The sequence below is a fragment of the Labrus mixtus genome, chromosome 4 (genome assembly GCF_963584025.1).
Source record: "Labrus mixtus chromosome 4, fLabMix1.1, whole genome shotgun sequence".
NCBI lineage: Eukaryota > Metazoa > Chordata > Actinopteri > Labriformes > Labridae > Labrus > Labrus mixtus.
In genome coordinates this window covers 23,529,840-23,551,872 of record NC_083615.1, presented here as the reverse complement: position 1 = coordinate 23,551,872, position 22,033 = coordinate 23,529,840, and the positions used below count along the sequence as shown (strand labels likewise).

At 40.4% G+C, this 22,033-nt stretch overlaps 1 protein-coding gene across 4 annotated transcripts in view; it reads right to left on the bottom strand.

Annotated features, from left to right (window-relative positions):
* Positions 1 to 15,980: 15,980 nt before the first annotated feature.
* The window catches only part of osbpl5 (oxysterol binding protein-like 5), a 50,018-nt gene continuing 43,965 nt past the window's right edge, over positions 15,981 to 22,033 (bottom strand). For all 4 annotated transcript variants that reach the window (XM_061036488.1, XM_061036489.1, XM_061036491.1 and 1 more), the window contains 6 exons: positions 21,382 to 21,518; positions 21,053 to 21,232; positions 20,736 to 20,865; positions 18,184 to 18,298; positions 17,989 to 18,091; positions 15,981 to 17,650 (listed from right to left, as the gene is read on the bottom strand). In XM_061036488.1, the coding sequence (XP_060892471.1) occupies positions 17,515 to 17,650; positions 17,989 to 18,091; positions 18,184 to 18,298; positions 20,736 to 20,865; positions 21,053 to 21,232; positions 21,382 to 21,518 (801 nt within the window). In that variant the 3' untranslated portion in view covers positions 15,981 to 17,514. The remainder of the gene's footprint in view (positions 17,651 to 17,988; positions 18,092 to 18,183; positions 18,299 to 20,735; positions 20,866 to 21,052; positions 21,233 to 21,381; positions 21,519 to 22,033) is intronic.

Genomic DNA, 22,033 nt, shown 5'->3' with positions numbered 1-22,033 from the left:
CGTGTAAATAAAAGCCTCATATAGTCCAAACAGGCAGAGGATATTAGGCAAGGCCTTGGGGAAATAGTGTAATTACGAACAACCTCAATCATCTGTGAGGAGCTTCAAACTCTGCAGCCGTCACCGGCGTACCTGCTCTTTGTTTCTGATGCCATATGAATGGGATTATCTCAGAGGAGAGCTATTTTCACGGGCTTGTTTTACTGGTCACCTCTCCAAGTATTTCACCTGGTGACGTATGGTTCAGGTGAGTGCATACCTGAGCTCATGCCTAAGCAGATACGAACACAGACACACACCCTCACGCTGGGCTGAGGCGATATTAAGACATTTTATAGAGTTTAAATGTGGCTGCAAAAGACAAGAAAAAAATCTGAGCTCTCATGGTTCCCTTGTGTTTGCCACTTATCATTCCCCCATCCAAATAGAAGGTCATCTGATTCCCAGGATCCAGATCTGTTCTTGCGGATAAATTGGTGAAATATCCCCCCCCCCCTTCCCCTTCCTCATGGTATCCACAAAGGGCGTCATTCTCCTAATCGTCTGTAGCCATAACAACAGTGTTTGTGTTTTATTGAACATCCATTTCTGCCTGCTGAGTCATAAGGAAAGAACTCCCCAGATCCACACTTTCAGCTCTTTCTGCCCAGACTGAGATAGTCTCAAACCTGTTCCTCAGATAATGCCCAAGGACAGGGGACGACACTGAAGGAAAGTAACAACAAGTGGATTTATATGGGATAACACTTAGACTTTATAACACCTTTCATCAGGAATGATTTCATTTACTGACATTTATTTTTCAGAGATTTTGGCACAGAGAGATCAGAATGTTTCCTTGTTGTTCTGTGTTTCAGCTTTCCATGTCATACGCGCTTCCGCCTTTACTTAAATACAACAACAAAGAAAGCTAACATATGTCTCTGTAAGGTGATATTTCCACAAATATATTTGTGCTCCTGTTTTTTTTTGTTCAATGAGAATCCCATGAATGTGTCACCTCTCATATCTAAGACATGCGTGTGTATTGGATATACACAACCCCACACATACACGGTGTATATATACGCACGAAGCGTCGGCAGGGCCTGAGCTGCTGAGCTGCTGAGCAGGGATCATGTTGCTTGAGACCCAGCTGTCCGGAGAGAAGCCTCAGACGGAGAGAGGAGACGCTGTCAGGAATGTCTGCAGGGCAGTGAGGGGGCGGACGGACCAGGACCACAGAGCCCCGTGTGCACTCTGTGGCCTGAGGAAGGAAGGAAACGATAACCAAATATCAGACGGAGTAGATTAGAAGTCTTGTTAATTCAGGTCCATCAACTCAAACAGATAAAATCTTTTTTTTTTTTTTATCTTATTGGGTTTTTATTTTAAGGTAAATATTTTAATGATGTGTCATTTTATTAACACCTTTAGCTTAAAGTGCTTGTTTTCTGCTTGTGACTTGGACATTTCCAAAAGACATGAGTAGTTTTGTTTGACATTTTCTTGTATTTCTATTAAGCTGATAGCCAATCAATTTTGTGTTCACTGCCTCCTAGGCCTTGAGATATTCTTCAATAAAAACATTTCAGGTGACGTGAGCTCGATGAAATTCAGATGAAGGAAGGCGCCCACTTGATCATCCTGTTGATGTGTCGTCTCATGTGCTGCCCATGTAGTTCACAGTTGGGTTGTCTGGTGACTCTGGTCCATGAACATGTGATAGGAAAGGTATTAACAGCAGAGTCACTACCTGGAGCTCACATCAACAGAGCCTCAGTCTGTTGAAAGTGGCATGCTGTTTGGTTTGGACCATGTACTGATGATTCCTCACTGAGTACGTATTCTTTTCATGAGGTTACATGTGTCTTGTATTTATTTCTAATTCAACTCTTCCTGTGACCCTCGTTTTCCAGATGTAGAGGAGGCAATGTTGGTAGCCCATGGCAACCACAACATTTCTTCAAAATAAAATGATGTTACATTCGCTGTAATAAGTTACTACCATTTTTATCAATTAGGGCTTTTGTGACTCAAGATGACACTTCAATTATTATAAAAAATATATTTAGATCAGTGAAAATTGAAGCTCTGACAGTGAGCTATGGTTGACATGTTGATTATTATTCCCATGGGCCATGTGGTGTCCACTGCTTGCGTATTGAAATATGTCCCCAGAAAAAGTAGAAACTTAAAATACGGTTGGTTTCCTTGTATGTTTTTGGACATGCAATATAAACTCACATAATGTTGTAATATACCGTGCTGCGTTCAAGTATGAAACTTCAAACACTGCACCTGATTCACAGCCATGCTTGTAGCTCTGTGAAGTGGCCCTGAAGACCAGCTTGGGTTTGAATGCTGAACATTGCTTACAATGACAATGCTCACGTTATGAAATATTAAAGCAGTTCACCTCCTTATGGAAGCATGGTAACATTTGCTAATAGAAAAGTAGTCACGTATGTTCAGGGCATTGCAAAAACAGCAAAAAAGAGGAAGCAGATAAGCCCGCACACTTTGCTCAAATGCCACAAAAAAAGTTTTAATGATTACAACGTTTCTTCAGGTGATAAATAAAATAAATAAATAAATAATCACCTGAAGAAGACCTCTGGTCGAAACGTTGTGATCATTAAAAGCTTCTTTTGTGGCATTTGAGCAAGTGTGCATGCCTATCTTTTTCCTCAACATTTTCTAACAGCACAACACTGAGGCTGATGTAAAAGTTTTTACTTCTGCAAAGAACTTTTTCAGGTTTTTGAGGGTCTGAAGGAATGCTCATTTATTAATCAATAAATCAATCAAACCGTATTTGTACAGCACTTTGCAGTGATGTAGCACAAACAAATCAAGCAGCAACAACATGACCCCACCCCCCACATTCCATAAACAAGGTAAGAAGGAAGAGAAACTAGATAAAACTGGTACTGACGGAAATGGGTAACGCTATCATGAATTCTTAATGAGGAAACACAGGAGGTTAAAATGTTCAAATTAAACATAACATGGAGGAAATGAAACACTGAAGGGTAAAAAAAATATGATAAAATAAATGAGATAATAAAACACTAAAAGCTAATCCAGAAAATAAAATAGAATAAGATTATATGAAAATCAATAAAAATACTAAGATACAAAATGTGATAATAAATAAATATGTAAGCAAATATGAGATAAAATGAAGTTCAGTTCATCTATGTTCAAATCATCCATGGATTCCCCTTAAGGTTATTCGATATAGGTCGACCCATCCTTTAGGTTGTCAATAACATGTGGGTGGATCATAGTGGACGATGAAGCAGCTGGGCTTCAGGAGTCTGATCACAGTCTGCTGTTAGTGGGCTCCTGAGGGGGAGTTCAGTTTCCAGCACCTGCCTGAGTGGGTGTGTGAAGAGATGAACACGAACAGACTACAATAACATCAGTACATTTCCCAGCCTGCAAGTGAAATCGAAGACATTTTCGAGAGCCTAACTCCTCATTTTTCACATCATGTCTTTTTATGTCTGTTTGAATAAACCCTGCAGAGGGAGTGTGACGGAAGCTTCATCTCAGTCGTACTGGTCCTTTTCTACAGATTACAACTGTCGTACAATCAGTAGTGCCTCAGTCATTGTAAATGTAATAACTTTACACAAGTCTACACGTTTTTCTCTACATTTTGGCAGCACAAAAAGCTGTTTGTTTAGAATAGAAACAAGAAAAGGTTACGAAGCACAAGCAGGGAAAGTTACATAAACATGGATAAATGATAGAAGAAGAGAAACTCTGCAGGGAATCTAAGGGCAAAGTGCTCGTTACGCTGTGTGAAAGCCACAGGATTTCTTCAAGGTGCCACTTAGCTCCACAGTGGCTGATTGCACTCCCATGAGTTGCACTAAGTTACATCAGATTGTTGATGCAGCAAATAACGAAGCAACATGATCAGCTCTGCCCGGCATGAAACTGAAGGTGGGATGAATGGCTGTAATATCCTGTAATGATGACCCGGGGTCCTGAGTTGTAATCAGGGCTAAGGGGAATGAGTTCACGGTAAATATTACACAAGAGGAAAGCGAGTGAAAGAGAAAGAAAGATAAATGAGAACAATAAAGGAGGAAGGAGACATTCCAGCACAGAGATTATTACAATTAACAGAGGATGATTTGATGAGAGTAAAGGAATGGATGCAGGAGTTCCTCGGGTGCCACACCAAAGCAAATAACATACCAGGTACAATCTAATCAACTATTACTATAAAACAGGGATACAGCACCCTGCGCAAACACTCTGCTGAATCACATTCAATCCATCTTTCACCCTGTCTTGAGGAAACAGTTTGACATGAGCACATTATGAAGGCGATTAATCTTTCTGAGAGCCCCTTTACAGTTAGTTTGGCACCAAACACTTCAGACTTTTCCATATGAATCATCTTTGTATGTGCAATAATTGTCTTGAAAATAAAAAAATAGTAGTTATAACGTATTTTAATAATGATAAAATTGTATTTTAAGTTGTACAAGGTTTTTTTTCTTTCTCTCTATGTGTAGAGCAGTGTTTCTTAAAGTGTGGTGCTTGCACTACAAATGTTGTACATGTTGTTAAATTGACTATTTATGTGCACTGCAATACTTTTCATATCCTACCATTTTTTATTATTATTATTATTTCAAGAAGTAAAATAAAATCTGTAAGTAATGGAATTAAGTGTTTTTGAAACAAAGATCTGGGCTTGTCCTGGATTATTTCAAGACTTCAGATTCTCAAGTTTGGGAAAGGCTGGTTTGGAGAGTTTTATGTGAAATAATAAATGAATAATGTATTTGACCTGTTTTTTTTACAATGGGGACATTATTAGTGCGGTTTATCTGGAAATGGCTTTCTCTGTGTGATAGAACCTCACAGTCCAGGCCAGGGGAACTGGAAAGTCCCTTTATAAGAGGACAGATTCTCCCACAATGCATTCCTGCAGGCCCACATCCTATGTATTGTTTGGCAGCTTGGCTCCGGCTACCTGATCACCTCAGCAGTGAGGTATTGACCCGACGACAAATGACTCCATCAATCATAGCAGGACACAACAGCGATGTATTGTTCAAAGACATAGCAGCGGGTGTTTAAACTCTACTGATCAGGGTGTGGGCGCGGGTTTCCGAGTATGCATACCTTTTGCTGAGGTGATGTGATCTACCAGCCACAGGAGCAGGACGCCTGTGTGGGTGGATCTGTGAATGAGCGGCTGTTCAAAGGGCGGAAACAAAGAAAACTGAAAAATACACAGCAACGCAAAGTTTCAGTTGTGCTTCTTTCTTTTCCTATTATCCAGGGAAAACTTGACTCTGGACATTAATGTATTTTTTTATAATAATGCTGCTCTCAACCAAATAATGTGAGTGGTTGCTGTTGTAGCTTTAGCTGTAATATGTTACGACCAGTTCTATCAATTTGGGCCTTTATGACTTGAGATGTTGTATAATCCCTCACTAATCTAAAGATTGGTGTTTTAATCCTCCCTCTAGTTCCTTTGTTGAAGTTCCTTCGGTAAAATATAACTAGCAACGGTCATTAAGTCTTTTGCAACAGAGGGTTGAACCACAAATTAATAATATTGATGACTTGGGGATTTCATGACCAGCTGAAAATTCATGGTTGACATACCATCATAAGGTTGAACATGTTAGCAAACGCTCAAACAAATTCAGCAGATAGTGAGCAATGTCAGCACTTGTTTGGAGTCGTGTTTGTGACCAGCTTACAACTGTGATTCAATATTAACTCCTCTTTTTACCTGCTCTTTTGTAATATTAACAGGCAAAGAGTAAGGTATTTTACCTGCTTTTTGTAAAGTGTCTCGAGATAACACTTGTTATGAGTTGACGCTATACAAATAAAAAATGATTGATTGATTGATTGATTGATTTTAGCTTTGTTTTGGTCCCCACCAATTCATAGGAGAACTATCTGGCTTTTTGTATTTGAAGGTTTCAGTATGTTCACCTTGCAGGTACTTTGTTAACTTTGTGTGTCTGCTTTAGTTTCTGGGCAGGACGTGGAAGTTGAAGTAGATATCTTGAGCCAATTAAAAAAAAAAATCACAGCAGCATTCTCAACCTGTTGACGTGCTCGTGCACTCTAAATGAGCAATTTCAGACACGTCTTTAAGTATCTACCCTTGAAATGAAAAACACACGCTCATCTCTATGGCTGCTGGATCCAAAACGAACATGCATAAGGAAGCAAGACAGTCCACACACCAGGGAGCTTCTGATAATGGATTTATTTAACAAAAAGTGATGTTTCAAGCCAACTCGCACTTCCTCAGACTTCAGTGTCTTTCTCAGATGAAATTAGTTCTTTGGATTCATTCAAAGGGCCGGTGCACTCTCTCATATTCGCCTCGATAGCTGTTAGCTGTTAGTACAGTCAGCGTCTGTGTCGCTTCCAAACAAGGTGCCACTGCCATCACTGAGAAATTGTAACATGTCAAATTCCATTGTTTTAGCTCGGTCCATTCTTCTAACTTTCGGCATATGTTTTCTGAGTAACCCTGCAGTAGTTAAGTGTACGATTCAAGGATATTACAGAGTGGTTAAATGTTGAATATTTGACATTTGGCATCAGAGCAGGAGAGTACATCTGTTAAACTATCCCGCCATCCAGAAGTCAGTCCTTACATTTGTTGAGTCCATTTTGAACAGGAGCCTGCTGCAGTTAAGACAGAATGTTGTTGATGGAGCATCGGGGCTGAATAGGAACGATAAAGTAAAAAGAACACTTAAGTGCTTCGTTTAAAGAAATTCAATTGAGAGACAGAAAAGTCTTTGACATTAATGGCTGATAAACAGCTTCTGATGAAATACTGCTACACAGCTTTGACAAACAAAAGGGAGAACTGCCGTATGGTGCTCAAGATTGTTCCCCTGATAATCCCACTTACCCCAACATCTTAATAATGGAGGGGACGTGTGAGCTTTTTTTTTCAAAGGCAGCATTGCTACATAGGAAAGGCACAGGTGGAAGTGATTATCTTAACAATGTCTCAGTTGAGTCATACAAATCTGCTTCCACACTCTGCTTGAGTCAAGAATCATTCACCTACACACTACATCCTATTACAATGTTTCAGTGACGGCACACTAGACTCGGTTTAGTGACCATTAGTTGTACTCTACTTTAAATGATAAATTGTTGAAAACTAGATTCCACATTGGGGTTCAAAATCCTCACTAAAGATTCAGAATTATATCAAAGAATGTCTATTGTGCTCTGTGTAGGAAGCATTTGAGATTTGGGACTCAGCCTATACAAGTTCAACAGCTCAAACTGTATCACAAGACTCAGTAAAACTCTGGCCTCATTCAACTGAATGGAGATGAATTAATGAGGCTTACCGAGCTGTAAGTGCTTTATAACCCTCCTATAGACGGACATGGGGAGATTCAAGCCTGAAATAAGAGGAAATCCTGTTTGTCATGGCTCAAGGGTCTTTCCCAAAGGGCACAATGGTCCACTTTGTCCCCATGCTGCCCTGAGACTGAGCACAGTGGCAACCTTTAGCCAAAAAGACTACGAGGTCAGCATTAATCAAATCAGACAGCACGCTTAAAATGCAACACAAGCACACTTCGGCTATGTAAACACAGGCTTTTAAAATGACTACATCTGCATGGGACTGATATATCTATTGAACTTAGCAACTTCATTCTAATAAATGCGACCTGATCTTGGCATGATTACTTACTTGCATCATATTTGTTTTGTTTGTATGGACAGGAAGTCCAATGATGTCATCTCCTCTGTCATATTTAATGAACACACAGTATACCGACAGTCAGACACCCAGCTGCATGTTAAATCAAGCACATGCCCTGGACCGATTGCTAAAACATGGCTGCGGATGTCTGGCTTTGTCTCCATGAGGTACACAGATGTGTGTTCACAACGATATACAGTAAGGCGTTTTGAGCCCTGTGTGAGCTGTGGGAACAGGAGTTTGTGGTAAAGGTTTAGCCACTCCAACCCCCCAAGGAAACACGAAGAAATGAGTCCAGCAGGAGAGACGGAGCCAGAGATTAAGATGTCTGATTTTCTTGAGGAAAGATTGAAACATTAAATATGAAAACTGAGATCTTTTTGGATTAAACTGGTTCCACATGTTGCTGAAAGTGATAAATATGTATGTCAATATGCGCTCTGATTTACAGTACAACATCATCACACACAGAGGAGTCTTTCACAGCGGTTCGGTCCACATTCTCCTCATCCCACTGTAACAGAATCCCTTTTCTTCAGACAACGATCCACAAGTGTTTGTGTCTCGGCTTTCTGAGCTAGAGGACAAGGGGCAGGGTCCGGGCTGGGGCAAGGACGGAGATTTATTTTGGAGGGGGGGGGGGGGGATCGTTGGGTAATGAGTCACTGGAGCCTCCTTCAAAGCCTGCTCTCCAACCTCAACACCGCCTCCAACACTTCAGCAGGGAGGTCTGAGGAATCTGGGCCTTTGGATGGAAGAGCTGAGTGGGCAGGACACATACAGTGTAAAAACACATGGATTACAACCCACGCGCGCACACACACACACACACACTGAAGCATGCATGCATGCTTGCAGGCACACACACGTGCAATTCTCTCTAGAACTAGGGTCAGGATCTCCCAACAGAGGATGTGCCCCCTTCAACAAAGACTTCTTCTGTAGAATATCTGAAGGGTGTATGTACAGTATGCGCTTGTCTGTACTTTGTTTAAGAATGTTTGTAATTTATTATCTTTCCAAAGAGAGCTATTAGTCACACTGCAAAACTGCCGTATTAGTGTAATAAATGGAATTATGTACAGTGGGCCAGATGTTACAACCCAATCAGGTTGAGACGAGACCTGTTTAAGTTATCTGTCACACAAAAAGTATTAATTTGAAAACAGGTGCTTTTTTAAGGGGACTACTTGGTTATGGTATTGAATCGGTGCACTGAATGGCATACTCACAAATACTCAATAACACGTTTCCGGCTGTATCGTGGGCTGATTACAGTTTCACTATCAAAAACCTGCCTTATATCAATGTCTTCTTCTCTGGCTTTCTTGTTGTCAGCTTTGGTGGTAATTGCGAAAATACAACACAGTATCACAACAGACTTGTTTTAGAGATCATTTGTGTGTATCTTTATTAACAACTCAGAAGAACTCCTTATGCCGGCGTAAAATGTGAAGCAAGCACGATATTTAGTTATTTTTTCTTAGCAGAAGAAGGGAAAAATTGAGTACAGTAGATAAGTTCTACGTATTATATGATATGAAGATATGTTGGGTGGAAAATTTCCGTTACACTGTTAACAATCTGTAATGTGAAAACAGACCCAGACACTGGAGTGTGTTATTAAGAAAAATCAACCTGCTGGCTACAACCACCTTTGTGTCACATCTCTGTGTTAATACCCATGTTGATCCTGGTAGCAGGTATGTTTATAGGATTTCAAACACACACGAACACACACACACACACACACACACACGCGTGCGCACGCACACACACACACACACACACACACACACACACACACACACACACACACACACACACATATAAACACCAGCTGTGATCTCGTGCCCCAGCTTTCACTCTCCTGTTTATAAGATCACAAGCAACGGACTGACTCACGGCTGGAAATGAGAGGAGAAAAAGAAGAGGGCAGTCAGCACCTTATTAATGTAAGACACAACAAAGAGACACAGACAGGAAGCAGTAGGCAGAAATCAGTCAACAGTAGATTTTGAGAAACTGTGTGTAAACAAGAGTTAAAGGAACAGGGTCAAACACAAACAGGATCCTGGCACTGCACTCCATATAAACAGTAAATGCTGTGAATATTAGACACAAACATCAACATGGAGCGGCATACAAATGTGCTTAATAATGTCTTATGAAGTGTAGTTATAAATATCCTTGTGGAATTGTACACATAAGTCAATATAAATATGTTTTATCATATTTAAGTTTAAAGATGATATATAGGCCATAGACTACAGTCTATGGTATAGACATATACCTGCCAGAACAAAAATATGTGAATTAATCTAATGAAGAAATGTGGAAACCTTCATTTTGCATTGAACTTTGTGGTTATATCTCTGACCACCATTTTTTAATTTTCAATTTGATTTTTTTTGTTTGCTTGTTTTTTTTTTCTAAAGATGTTGCTGCTTTTTGGTAATTTTCTTACTCTATTCATTCAAAAATATTATGTTGAAAATATTTTTGTTGAAATTTAAAAAAAACATGGAGCAGCAGAATTGCATGTAGGTCAAAAGGTCACAGTCCATAATTGATAAAGAAATGCTAAAAATGATCAGCAACTCTCCCTTTAGAAAAAAAACAACTATATATATATATATATATATATATATATATATGTACACTCTCGTTTTGTGGTTTGAAGTTAAATTAAGCTGACGTGTGTGTAGAGAGAAATCCCCTGTGGGTGTGTGGTTGTGTTTGTGTAGTGAAACTGTGGGTCGGGCTGGGTGCTCCGAGACAAGACTCGACATGAGTGGGAGCTAAACTTGGATGCCCCACAGGTGAGCAGCGCTGTCACCATGACAACAAATTAGTGTGACAACATACCATTTAACATACTGTTGGTTAGTGGTTTTCCTCATATTGACATTTAGAGACTTTTTAGTATCAGCAAACTTGTGGTTGAAGTGTTGCATTCTGGGAGGTAAAATGGAGTTAATTTCTCCTCCCTCTCATTTGACAGGTTATGTCTACCTGTTCGTACAAGAAGACCACACTGCTTCCTCTTCTCATTATGACATCACACTGCAGTGGGTGGTTAGAAAGACAACAGGCTCTTCTGAAGCTGCAGCAGACATGTCTGTACTCAGCTTTTCCTTTTATAGCATAATTATATGATTCATCCTCTGAATCATAAAGGCCAAGTTTAATGAGACCATTTCAATGGAAAATAAAAGTTGGGACTTTGGTTTCGCTCTCTCATTATAGAAAGATGGTCCTACTCAGAAAATAGGCTATTAATAAAGTTAAGCAGGTTATCACATAATGACTCATTGTCTGACAGCACATCAAAGATTTGAAGTGAAAAGGTTCAGCAGCCATATCAGCAGGCCATCCCCACCAACAATCCAGAGGAACCCCTACAAGACATGAGAGCTCAGGAGCTCCCAGGAAAATATGTGATTTGAAGAACTAATTCACAGATCATACGTTGCAGCCAACAATGCCTTGACTCATTTGCTAATTGTTTCATAAAGAAGATTGCTCCCCACTGAAATGGTAAATGGAGCTTGTATTGTGCTTTTCTAGTCTTCTGACTGCTCAAAGTGCTTTACACCGCAGATCACACCTACACATTCACAGGAATGGAGGATGGCAGAGGTTGCTATGGGAAGTGTCCATCAGTTGTTAACTAATCTCACTCAGACACATTCACACGCTGATGAAGCAGCGCGAGCAACTTGTGGTTAGGTATCTTGCCAGGCAAGGACTCATCAGACATGTAGCTGCAGGAGCTGGGAATCGAACCCCTTACCTTCCGGGTGAGAGACGGCCGACTCTACACCTCTGAAATTGTGTTGTTAGATGTTCTTTTAATAATGGCAACTTGTAAAAGACCAATGACATCTGAGTACTTTTGAATAGTCATACTGATGAAAATGTGTGCAATTTCAAAAAGACAAGTCAATTTGAATTAAAACAATAATTAACTTCATTAGATGCCATGTTGGAAATCTGTAATTTTTTCTTGTCTGATTTCTATCGGTATTGCTTAGAAGAAATTCACAAAAATACATTAAAGGCTACTGATAAAGAAAAATAGCCTACAATACTTTCCCCAGATATTTAGAGGAGTACGTGGAGTATGTAAATTAGACAAACATTTATAACAGCAGTATCACATAGTCTTCCTCCCTATCATTTGGTTACTTAATACAGTCAAATGCACCTAGACAAGACAGTGTGTTTTGACAACTCCGATTTGTTTGGAAAGATGAGGAGTTGGAGCATCTGACGTCTTGTAGCATAGGGCAAAGTGTCAGGTTCTACGAACATGTAAGTGTACTTTAGAAAAAACATCTATTAAGTATAAAGTAAGAAATACTCAATTTACGTATTGGTGTGTCGACTACTTTGATTTAGTGCTTAAGTCACTTCTTGTTAATGTTAAAAGCAGACAGAGTTGCTAGGAGCAACGAGGACTTTAGCTCAAATCACCCTCTCAGTCAGCAATGATTTAATGGTTTTACTGAGCAGAGTTAACCTGACAGCCTCTGATCTCCCGCAGCACAGATATAGAAACAGACACATGACACACACTTCCTCAGGCTGCAGCAGACTGACAGGCTCCCTCCCTCCCTGCTCCATCCTCTACTCCGCCCTTTGTAAGGCAAGTCCAGACACGTCCTCTGTCACCGTCTCTGTTCAGGACGGGCCTGATCTGCAGCCCACACAGAGCACACATCTGACATGACTGCCTCTGCCCTTCGGCCAAAACAAGCACAACACACCTTGCTGCAGCTGGCCTTTACTAACCTGGGGACAAACACAGGAGGAGAGATGTGGGAGGCCACGGATCATAGGGAGAGAATAAAATGATTATCTTTAAGCATAGCTCACTATTGTTGAAAGGTGGGGAAATAAGAAGTAATAAAAAAGAAAAACACGACAGCTCATAATGATTTATCTGAAGAGAAACTGATGTTCATATCAGGAATAATGTGATAACAGTTTAATATCAAACATTTTAACTTATTTTATGACGTAAAATAACTTTTCATGTTCAATATAACAGATTGATTTTCTTGAGAATCATGTTAACTCTTTTTTTTACCAGATGAAAATATTGTTTCCACTCTCTGTCTACATTTACACGCTACATCTAGTGTCTGTTTAGTGTAACCTAGTGTCAGAATTGCATAAAACTTAAACAGCTAGCATGGCTCCGTCAAAAGACAAAATATTACCTCCCTCATGTCTGCACCTTAAATTTAAAGCAACAGCTAGACTGATGTACGGTAAATAAAAGCCTGGACTATTAACTGAAGTTTTACCTAAATAAGCCCATCATAAGGATTGACATTCGCTCAAAGCTAGCCAATGTGTTGTCCAAAGTTAATCTCCCTTTCATCAGTTTTAAAGTTCACTTGTTTACAGGTTTATCTCATTTGTTTCATCTTTACAATAACTAATCCAAAAAATTATAGTTTCAAGGGTTCAGCAGTGGTCCAGACTATTTCATTCAAGTCTTTCTGACAGAGGAACCCATAACCCCAACAGCTAATCCTGCGTCAATCAAGATTAATTGTTACACTTTGGTTATTTGAACGGATTAGAAAAGTTATCTTTTAGACACAAAATGAAATATATATATTAAAAAATATCAAACTATCTCTTCAAATGATTAACACAGGAAATGGGAAACATTAGAATTTTTTTTTAACAACAAACTAAAAAAAAAGTAGTCCTCTTGATGTCATACTCCTTCACTACTATCTGACTCAGAGTGGTTCTAGTGATGTGTTGGTTGAAGTTGACAGTGTGTGGTGGGACACTGTGTTTAACCAGGAACAAGTTTACACCCTCTGCTCTCTTTAGTGCCAGGAGCAATAAACACACAAGGACATGGAGAGACAAAGAGGGATCCCGAGCAGGGAAAAATCTTCAGATGGAGTGCTTACTCCCTGGAAAATAAACACACATACTCTGCTGTGGCCTAATTTGGGCTGTGGCTCCTTCCGTCAGGCCCACACATACAGCCAGACAACACAATGGTCCAGTGTGTACCCACTCACACATCCAGCTAACTGGAGAGAAACGAGTCATGAGGGAGGAGGAGGTTACTCCGTGATCTTTGCCCTGCTACTGATCGGCCCACTCTGCTGCTTCAATAGAAACCTCGTTTTGATAGAAAACAAACCACACGACTGAAAATCGAGTAACTTGAGAAGGAAAACAATCCCTACAACCTTTCTGATACAAACTCAAAGAACAACATGACATTAGTGGTCGAATATGGCAGATGAAGTCGTTAAGCAATATGTTGTTTGTATAATTGTTCATTGTTTGTAACCTGGGCACAAAAAGAAAGTGCATATCTTATCCCGTTAGCCATTTGCGCATATTTAAGCACATGTATGATATGAGTAATCCAAATTATTAAAGATTTAAAGAATTATTATTGGTTGTATACGTCCTTGTGTCCTAAACAGATTTGTTTTGCTCTGCAGAATGTGTTTTCATCATCAGTCATCAATTACAGGAAAGTCCACCTCTGTGTCAAAATCGTCAGAGAGGCATTGGTTTATTTGTGATGATATGGAATGGCGTTTTAGTCTTCCAGGAAAATCAATACGTTCACTGTCAGTTGTGGCCAAACAGACATGCGTTATCGTTTGTTTGTAACTGATAACATGAAGGACAAAACTGTGAAATCCAGTCTTAACGATCACTTTCATTCTGATCAATATCTAAACTTTTTGATTAACCCACTTTTACACAACATAATGTGTCTTTTAGTGGCAATGACTTACACATTTACACACAAACTCCAATTTGAAACATGAATGAAAAAGGTTTGGGTGAGTTACAGCTTTCAGTGTTGGCTGCAGGTATCAGCAGTTTGAGAAATGCGTCTCAGTTCAGGGAGCATTCAGAGAAATGTTTCAAAAAGTTTAACAAAGCATTTGAGGAACTTGAATGCCCAGAGTTGGACTACAATAGTCTGTAAAGTACAGGCATGGCAGTTTGTAACAACAGAAAGTTTAAGTTACAGAGGGGGAGTTCATTTCAGTCGGAGCCACACAAACTCTACAGGCACCAAACCACAAACACGTTCCACTTGTGCAGATTGATCTCTTGTTTGGATAAACTCAACGCTGTGATATGTCAGGTATTCACCTCATCACACATCAAAGGCTTTCTCTGTAAAGCTTTTAGGAATGAGACGGTGGTTCCAACATTCACATGGTCTCATGTAGAGGCAGGTGACGCCAGACACTCAGTATGTGATTCAATTTAACACATATTTATAACACACAATTTGTCCAGAGATTGAAATTTAACTCACAAGATGTACAAGAAACGTTATGGTCTGCAGAAAAAGATGTCTTTGTTGGCTTCTTCCGTCTGACCTGTTTCAATCCATTTTTGATGCTTAACAAACTATTATTGAGAGACTAGTTCAATCTTGTCACTTTTAAGTATCATTAACTTTACTGACAGTCATCTGCAGATAACCAGAGATCACAAAAAGGAAAGTCAATTGACTTTTGTCCCTGCCAAAAGGATTTTTTGTGATGTCTTCCAATATGTGAATCAAAGTTGAGGAAATCAGAAAGAGAATTATTAAGATGCCTTATTTGTTAATTCTAACTTTGAATCGAGAAGTATTCTGCTCTTGTCAAAAACGTACTTTATAACTGACTCATCTTTACGTTCACAAAAACAGGACACCGACCTCTTCTTGAAATATTAGTGCGGGTATCCATCATGTATAAACAGTAGTTGAATCCCAGTCACTTCATTGGCCTCATGCACTGGGAGAGGCTTCCTAAACTAAACTTGGGTGGTTGTTCTCACGTGGGCTTAACTGTGTGTGTGGCAAAGATGTTGATCCATGTGGCGTCTGAAGAGAGATTTTCACCTGCACAGGTTGTGTGAAGGCTCTGCAGCTTGATTCCCACACAGTCTTTACAAAAATGTTGCCACCTATGTTGATAAGTCCATTGTGTGGGCTTCTGTTGGTGTTGTATTAAAGGAAGGATTGTCACCTTTACTTTAGGCTAGTCTAACATTCTCTCATTTGTCCCCAGTGCTTCAAATATCTTTGAGCCTGTCTGGTCCAGCCCAGTTATGTAAAGGGGAATCCCAGTCCCAGTTTGGAGACAATGATTAACACGCATCAACATCACCCTCTAGTGGAGATTGTTAGACTGCAGAAGACTTTATTTCTACCACAAAGTTAGGTATAACTATATTTAAGAGTCAAAGGCAGCAGTAAGGGTTAAAATGTTTTACTGTAGTGTGACAGTACACAACAGGTATGAATGAAAACATCAGGCAACATCATGTTTTCTGGAGTATCATGACAAAATATCTGGCATGTAGAGTCCCTACAACATGGCAGTAGAGTAGAAAAAAAGGAAAAGAATAAACAAATCAAGGTGTAAATAAAAGCATTCAAAGAGTCGACTTCCTTCTTGTGCTCGCCTCTTCTCTCCCGTCAGTTAGATCAGTACTGGAGATGGAGATTGAATCTCTAGGACTAAAAACCAGTGAAGTCAAGATCACAGATCTGGCTTTTTATTATAGCACAACCATAATGGCTTACTCACACACACGTGCTCTCTCACACAGACACACACACACACAGACACATATGACGAACACACTCAACCCTGGGAGAGCGATTGTCAGCCCTGGTCTCCATCCTCCAAGCTGAATTAGATTAGGAAAGTCAAGGTTAATCACCCAATAAATACATTCTGAAATCTCTTTTTCAAACACAGACCTCCAGACAAATATGTACAGTTTGATTAAAAGACAAAACAAACAACTCATTGCTAAGTGTGTACATCTTAAAACAGTCACTTGAACATGGTATGGACCAAGATACACACACAAGCCCCTTCTATCAGGCCAAATGACTAATTGTTGTTGTGTTTTTTCACGCTGCTTCCGTATGTAACTGATTGTACACACTGGTGTCATGGTCTACACCACAGCAGTGCTAAGCTATTATCCCTTCTGTTACAGCACTACAGGCACACAGATACAAAGACACACTGTTTGGCTCCCTGCCCTGCCTCCTTTCTTCCTATGTGTCAGTACAAACACAAACAGTGCTCCCCTGTAAACAAGTACTCTTTGTCCTCTCGGATTATAAATACTGTTTTGGTAAAATCATCATCATTAAAAGACGAGACAGAGTGTGATCGGGCGTAAATGAATACAAAACATACAGAATTGCACTGTTGGAAGATTTTCCTTCTGTTTGTTTATCTTCTTTTTGGCTTCAGCGTTAAGGCCCGAAAATCTGACCTGCCTGCACCCATAGGGCCTACTGTGCTGTACATACGAAGAGAACACATATACAGGCACACCAAGACAAACAGTATTGCAGGGCAATATAAAAAGACACTAAGGAATGGTGAACATCCTCTCTGTCATTTTTTTTTTTACAAAATCATTCTTCATCTCTGTCATACATTTCATCTTTTTATTCCGAAACTTCCGAGCCATGCTCGCCTCTCATCCTTCCTCCCTCTGTCCAAAGTGCAAGTGTGCCGATGCTGTTTCAGTCTGGCTACACTAGGGGGTGCCGTTCCTCTTCGCAGATGACTGACAGGCGGTGGCTGTGGCTGTGTTTATTGCTATAAATGTCCATGCTACTCCCCTCTTAGAGGATAAAGTTGCCCTCCTAGCACTGATCTGAGGTCTCTGTCCTCTTCTGCTGATAAGAGTCTGTGCTTTTTGGGAGGGAGGTTATAACAGATCAGTGTCGGAGGGAAACTCCTCCCCGAGGAGCCAGCTCAGGTGAAGACGTAGTTGAGGAGGAGCTGTGAGAGGAGCACGACACAGAGGATGAGACAGTGACGGCCCGTCAATGACACCCCGTCCTCTGACGCTCTCTGACGAGTCAGCTGATGACTCAGAGCCACCAGGTTCCTACGAGGAGAGAGAAGGGTTAACACGTGTTTAACAATGATACAATTAAAAAAAACAACACATCAAAAAACCCTCAGAACACGTACAATAGACATTTTGTTCAGGATAAACAGACCACAGTTTGTTTTAATCAAATAATTCTGCTTTTTAAGAAAATGGTAAATCTTGCACCATCCTTATCCCGGTTATGAACGGTCTTTACAAATGTTTCAGCTTTTATGTTTTCATCCAAATGAAGGATTTTTCCAACCAGGTTAAATCATGTTTGTACTTTTGACCTCTAAAGACATCTGTCCATCACTCATAAAAATGTGTTCATGTGTGTGTAAACTTGTTACCTCTGGATGTCCTGCTGTGTCTTCTGTATGGATATGATGGAGGCTTCGATCAGGGCGATGTCTTTCACCTCTTTACTGCAACGTGCACACTGATTAGAGAACCCTGGGCACACAAAAGAAGAGATCATTACGCTTTATGTAGCACAGTTTTGAACTTTGTTTACTTTTGAGTGTGTCTGTGAGTGTGTGCTGCACCTTCATTGTCCGAGGACTCGTGTGTGGGTTCTGGCGTGGTGCTGCTGCTCTCTGTGTTTTGACTACAGCTGGACGGCTGGCTGCTCGCCTTCCTGTGTTTCCCGTTCACCTTAGCCTGGGAGGACGCAGAGGAGATGTACCCAAAGTTAGTCAAGCCTTATTCCAGATTAATTGAACCCATGACTGATGCAACATGCTAACAGTTGAACAGAGATAGGGTATATGTTATAAATTGTTGGTGTGGTGAATGAACATATAACATCCATTCTTAATTGAAAGCTGTGTTCTCTGTCTGTTTCTGTTTTAGAGAACGACATGAATTTTCTCACTACTATTTTCCCCTCCAGTGTCTAAATCACTCTCCTCTGATACTCTTTGTGTGTGTATCTGTTTCTTCTACACACCCGACTCACTCCACTTTCAATGATAAACTGAGTAGAGGATCTGATTGGATGATAAGCATCACATGGGCCGATTTACAATGAATTCATTGGTTTGTGACTTTCTGAGCAAATAAACTCACTGCTGGAAATCCAGTGAAAGCTGTGCCGGTTAAAATAGATTACCATAAATAAATAAAAAGCTGCACAAGTCAAAATAGAAACACGCATCAGAATTAAATAAAAGATGTGTGGGTCAAGATTCGGATCGCAGTCCGCCAATAAGTGACCTCTGCTGTTGGGCATCACTGCAGCGAATATCGGCAGCGAAAATAAAAGCCTGTTCAGTTTTTTTGAAATCCCGGAAACTAGGGGTGCAAAGGAGTACTCGGGTACCCAAATACTCCTTCATTAAATAATAATCGGTTACAAAAAAAATGTAATCGATAATCGTTTTGTAGTCCATTTTGTAAATGTTTCTTGTTGCATTGTGGGTTCTAGGATAGGCCTAATTCAAAACAGAAAAAAAGGAGCACGAGCGCAAAAAGAAAATAGATGACAAACAAAGCGCTGATAAAGGCTCTGTGCTGAAACGCGTTCGTTGTTGATCCGTACGCTGCTACCCTGACAAAAATATCCCTTTAATTAACCCCCCTATGAATTCACAATGAACAAAAAGTCCCAAACAAACAAAATATGCAATATGATCTACGAAAGTTCAGTTCAAATTGTCTTTTTAGTCCACAGAAAAAGAAGGACTTTCACTTTGCGATTACCGCTTTACTCCACTAAACCAATGACGTTTGATCATCCAGGACAGAGCAGCATAACTAGATGTTTTCCTATATTTTGGAATTTTAGATGATTATTCTTTTAATAACTACAAAACAGAACAACCTTATAGGGAGAAATAGCTCATAGCGGACGGACGAGCGAGATTGAGCGAGTGTCATTACGCAGAGGAGAAAGATGAAACAGACAGACACTTAAATCGTTCACCTGTTCTATTGTAACTTCATTTACCAGAGTAAAGTGTGCTCTACACTGCAGACTGGAGTCTCTGTTAACAGAATGTTGCTGTCAAAACAGCTTCAACGTGCGATGAGTGCGCATTGATGTCTGCACGTCCGCTCGCCACACTCACTGCTCTAATTATAATGAAGTGTTAAAATGGTCATAAGATACGTCTGTGTGGATTTTTATTTGAGGTTTGTTGTCTGTTGAAGTAAGAAATGTCATATTTGAATGTTAATACAAAGGCACCTTACTAACAATTACTAAAATCCCGAAGATTCAAATTAATCAATAGATACAGTCGGCATCGCGTCATAGTTGGGGGCGGGGCCTCCCGTGGGGGAAAAGAATCACAGAAAAAAAAAGAACTACAAAACGATTACTCGAGTACTCGCTTTAACAGTGGGAAGAGTAATCGATTAGAGAAAAATTTGCATTTCTGCACCCCTACCGGAAACCATCTGCTATCTTCTCAGAGAGATATAGGCCACTAGGAAAAATTTCCAACTTTTCAGTAAATACCGTGGAGTCAGCAGTTAGAGGAAAAAGACTTCTGACAAAGATTTCTTTTTCAGCGCATTGAATGTATTACAGAGAAATTGGCTATTTGAGAAGGTCTATCTTGTTTCATTACATCCCCCAGAGGGCTCATCTGTTTCTGGGAAGTCTTAGTTTAATTACAAACAGTAAGTAACACAGAAGCACTGCCCTGGCTTACTTCAGCAGAATGATCCTGAAAAACAAACAACAGCATCAGGATCAAGTAAAATGTGGAATATTTTTGGGGGGAGTTTTGCTAGGTGCACTTGCATGCAGCTATCTGTTTAGAGAGATAAATTGCCCACAGATTACTCCAGATGGAAGCCAGGATGTCATTACTGCGTCCGCCTGCTTTTGCTCTCCATATGGACTGTTTTTCCTGCATACAATAAAGCCTGCAAATCTGTGATTTGTCAATAAGACTCAAACTACAAACAGAAACCAGAACACATGTTGAACCTGTAAATAGAGACACGTTATTTTGGAGCACCACAGTGTTGGGAGTATTCTGATAATATAGAGTAGCTTTTGTTATTAAACGTTATTAAACGTTATTAACACACACACATCAATAATACATGTATGTGGCTTTGGAGTCTTGTGATTGGTCTGGCTCACCTTCTGTTGGCTGGCCCAGCTGTGGCTGTAGGAGAGTCCATTGTGTTGCCTCTGGCTCTTCTCATGTGTCTGAATCACTCCGTCCTTCTCAAACTGAACCAGACAGCGCTCAGGGTCCCACGGCTGCACACTGACAAACCCAAACAGACATGAAGTTCAGGATGCAGGCAATTGTATCCTCACTATGCCATTGATTCTATGTTTTTCTTGTCCTAACTTTTTAGTTCAATCCTTGGTATACTGACCTAAAAATCTAAAAAGCTGACAGTGTGTGCTTTATCCTTTGTTTTGTTTCCTGTGTGTGAGTGTGTTCTTACTCAATGTGTCTGTAGGTCCACTCAGAGGTGACGGGGTCCTGTTGGAAAAGTTTTGGGTTCCAGGCTTTGTCTCCTCTCTCCCTGGCCTCTTTCCGCTGAGCTTCCTCCAGGACAAACTTCTCCTGGGTGGCCCTAAGCTGGTCCCGATCCATGATGGCACTGGTCACATGCTGCCACAGTCTATCAAGAGAAAATAAATATTTACTTTCAATGCGTCACTGACATTGAAGTAAGCAGGGTTGGAGTGATTGACCTTTGTGTTCTTCCGGTAAATGTTGGCTAAGAACATCTTTAACCTGAATTTACACATTACATATACTATAAATCACCTCTCGGACTCAAACTCTCCCTGCTGTTCCAGGTGCACGACTTGTCTCTTGAGGCGGCTGCTGCGGATGTCAGGGCTCGGGTTCCACAGCGTCTCCTGCTGGCCCGAGCGTTTCTCACTGATGAACACCTCACCGTCCTGAATACAAGAAGGCAACAAAACATTCAGTCACATCACTCAAAGCAATTCCCAATACATACCTCTCAAGTGTCAGGATTAAGGGTGACGCGATAACCGCTGAGATTAATTAACGCAGTGTAAACAAGCCAACTGCAGAGAACAGAGACACAACCGCATGTGAAGTCACATCACCCCACCTCATGATCAGACGGAAACAATAGCAATTTAGCAAACAGCCCCATTTCAGCTTTCAGCTTGAAAGATTCCCGTGAAACGAGGAAACACATTAAATTTGAGCTCTCACTTTGCAAATAGTATCTGGCCCGCAAGATTATTTTGATTGTGACTTTCGATTATCATGGTGTTGCAGCAGAGCGCAGCAAACACTACACAGCGCATGGTGCTGAAATATAGCACTGTCATGGCAGCAACAGGTATAACCACGACAGTTCATTTTTTAAAACCGGTACAGAACAATTTGACTACAGAATACATAACGACAGGCTCAGTACTTTATGTGAAAACGGGCTCAA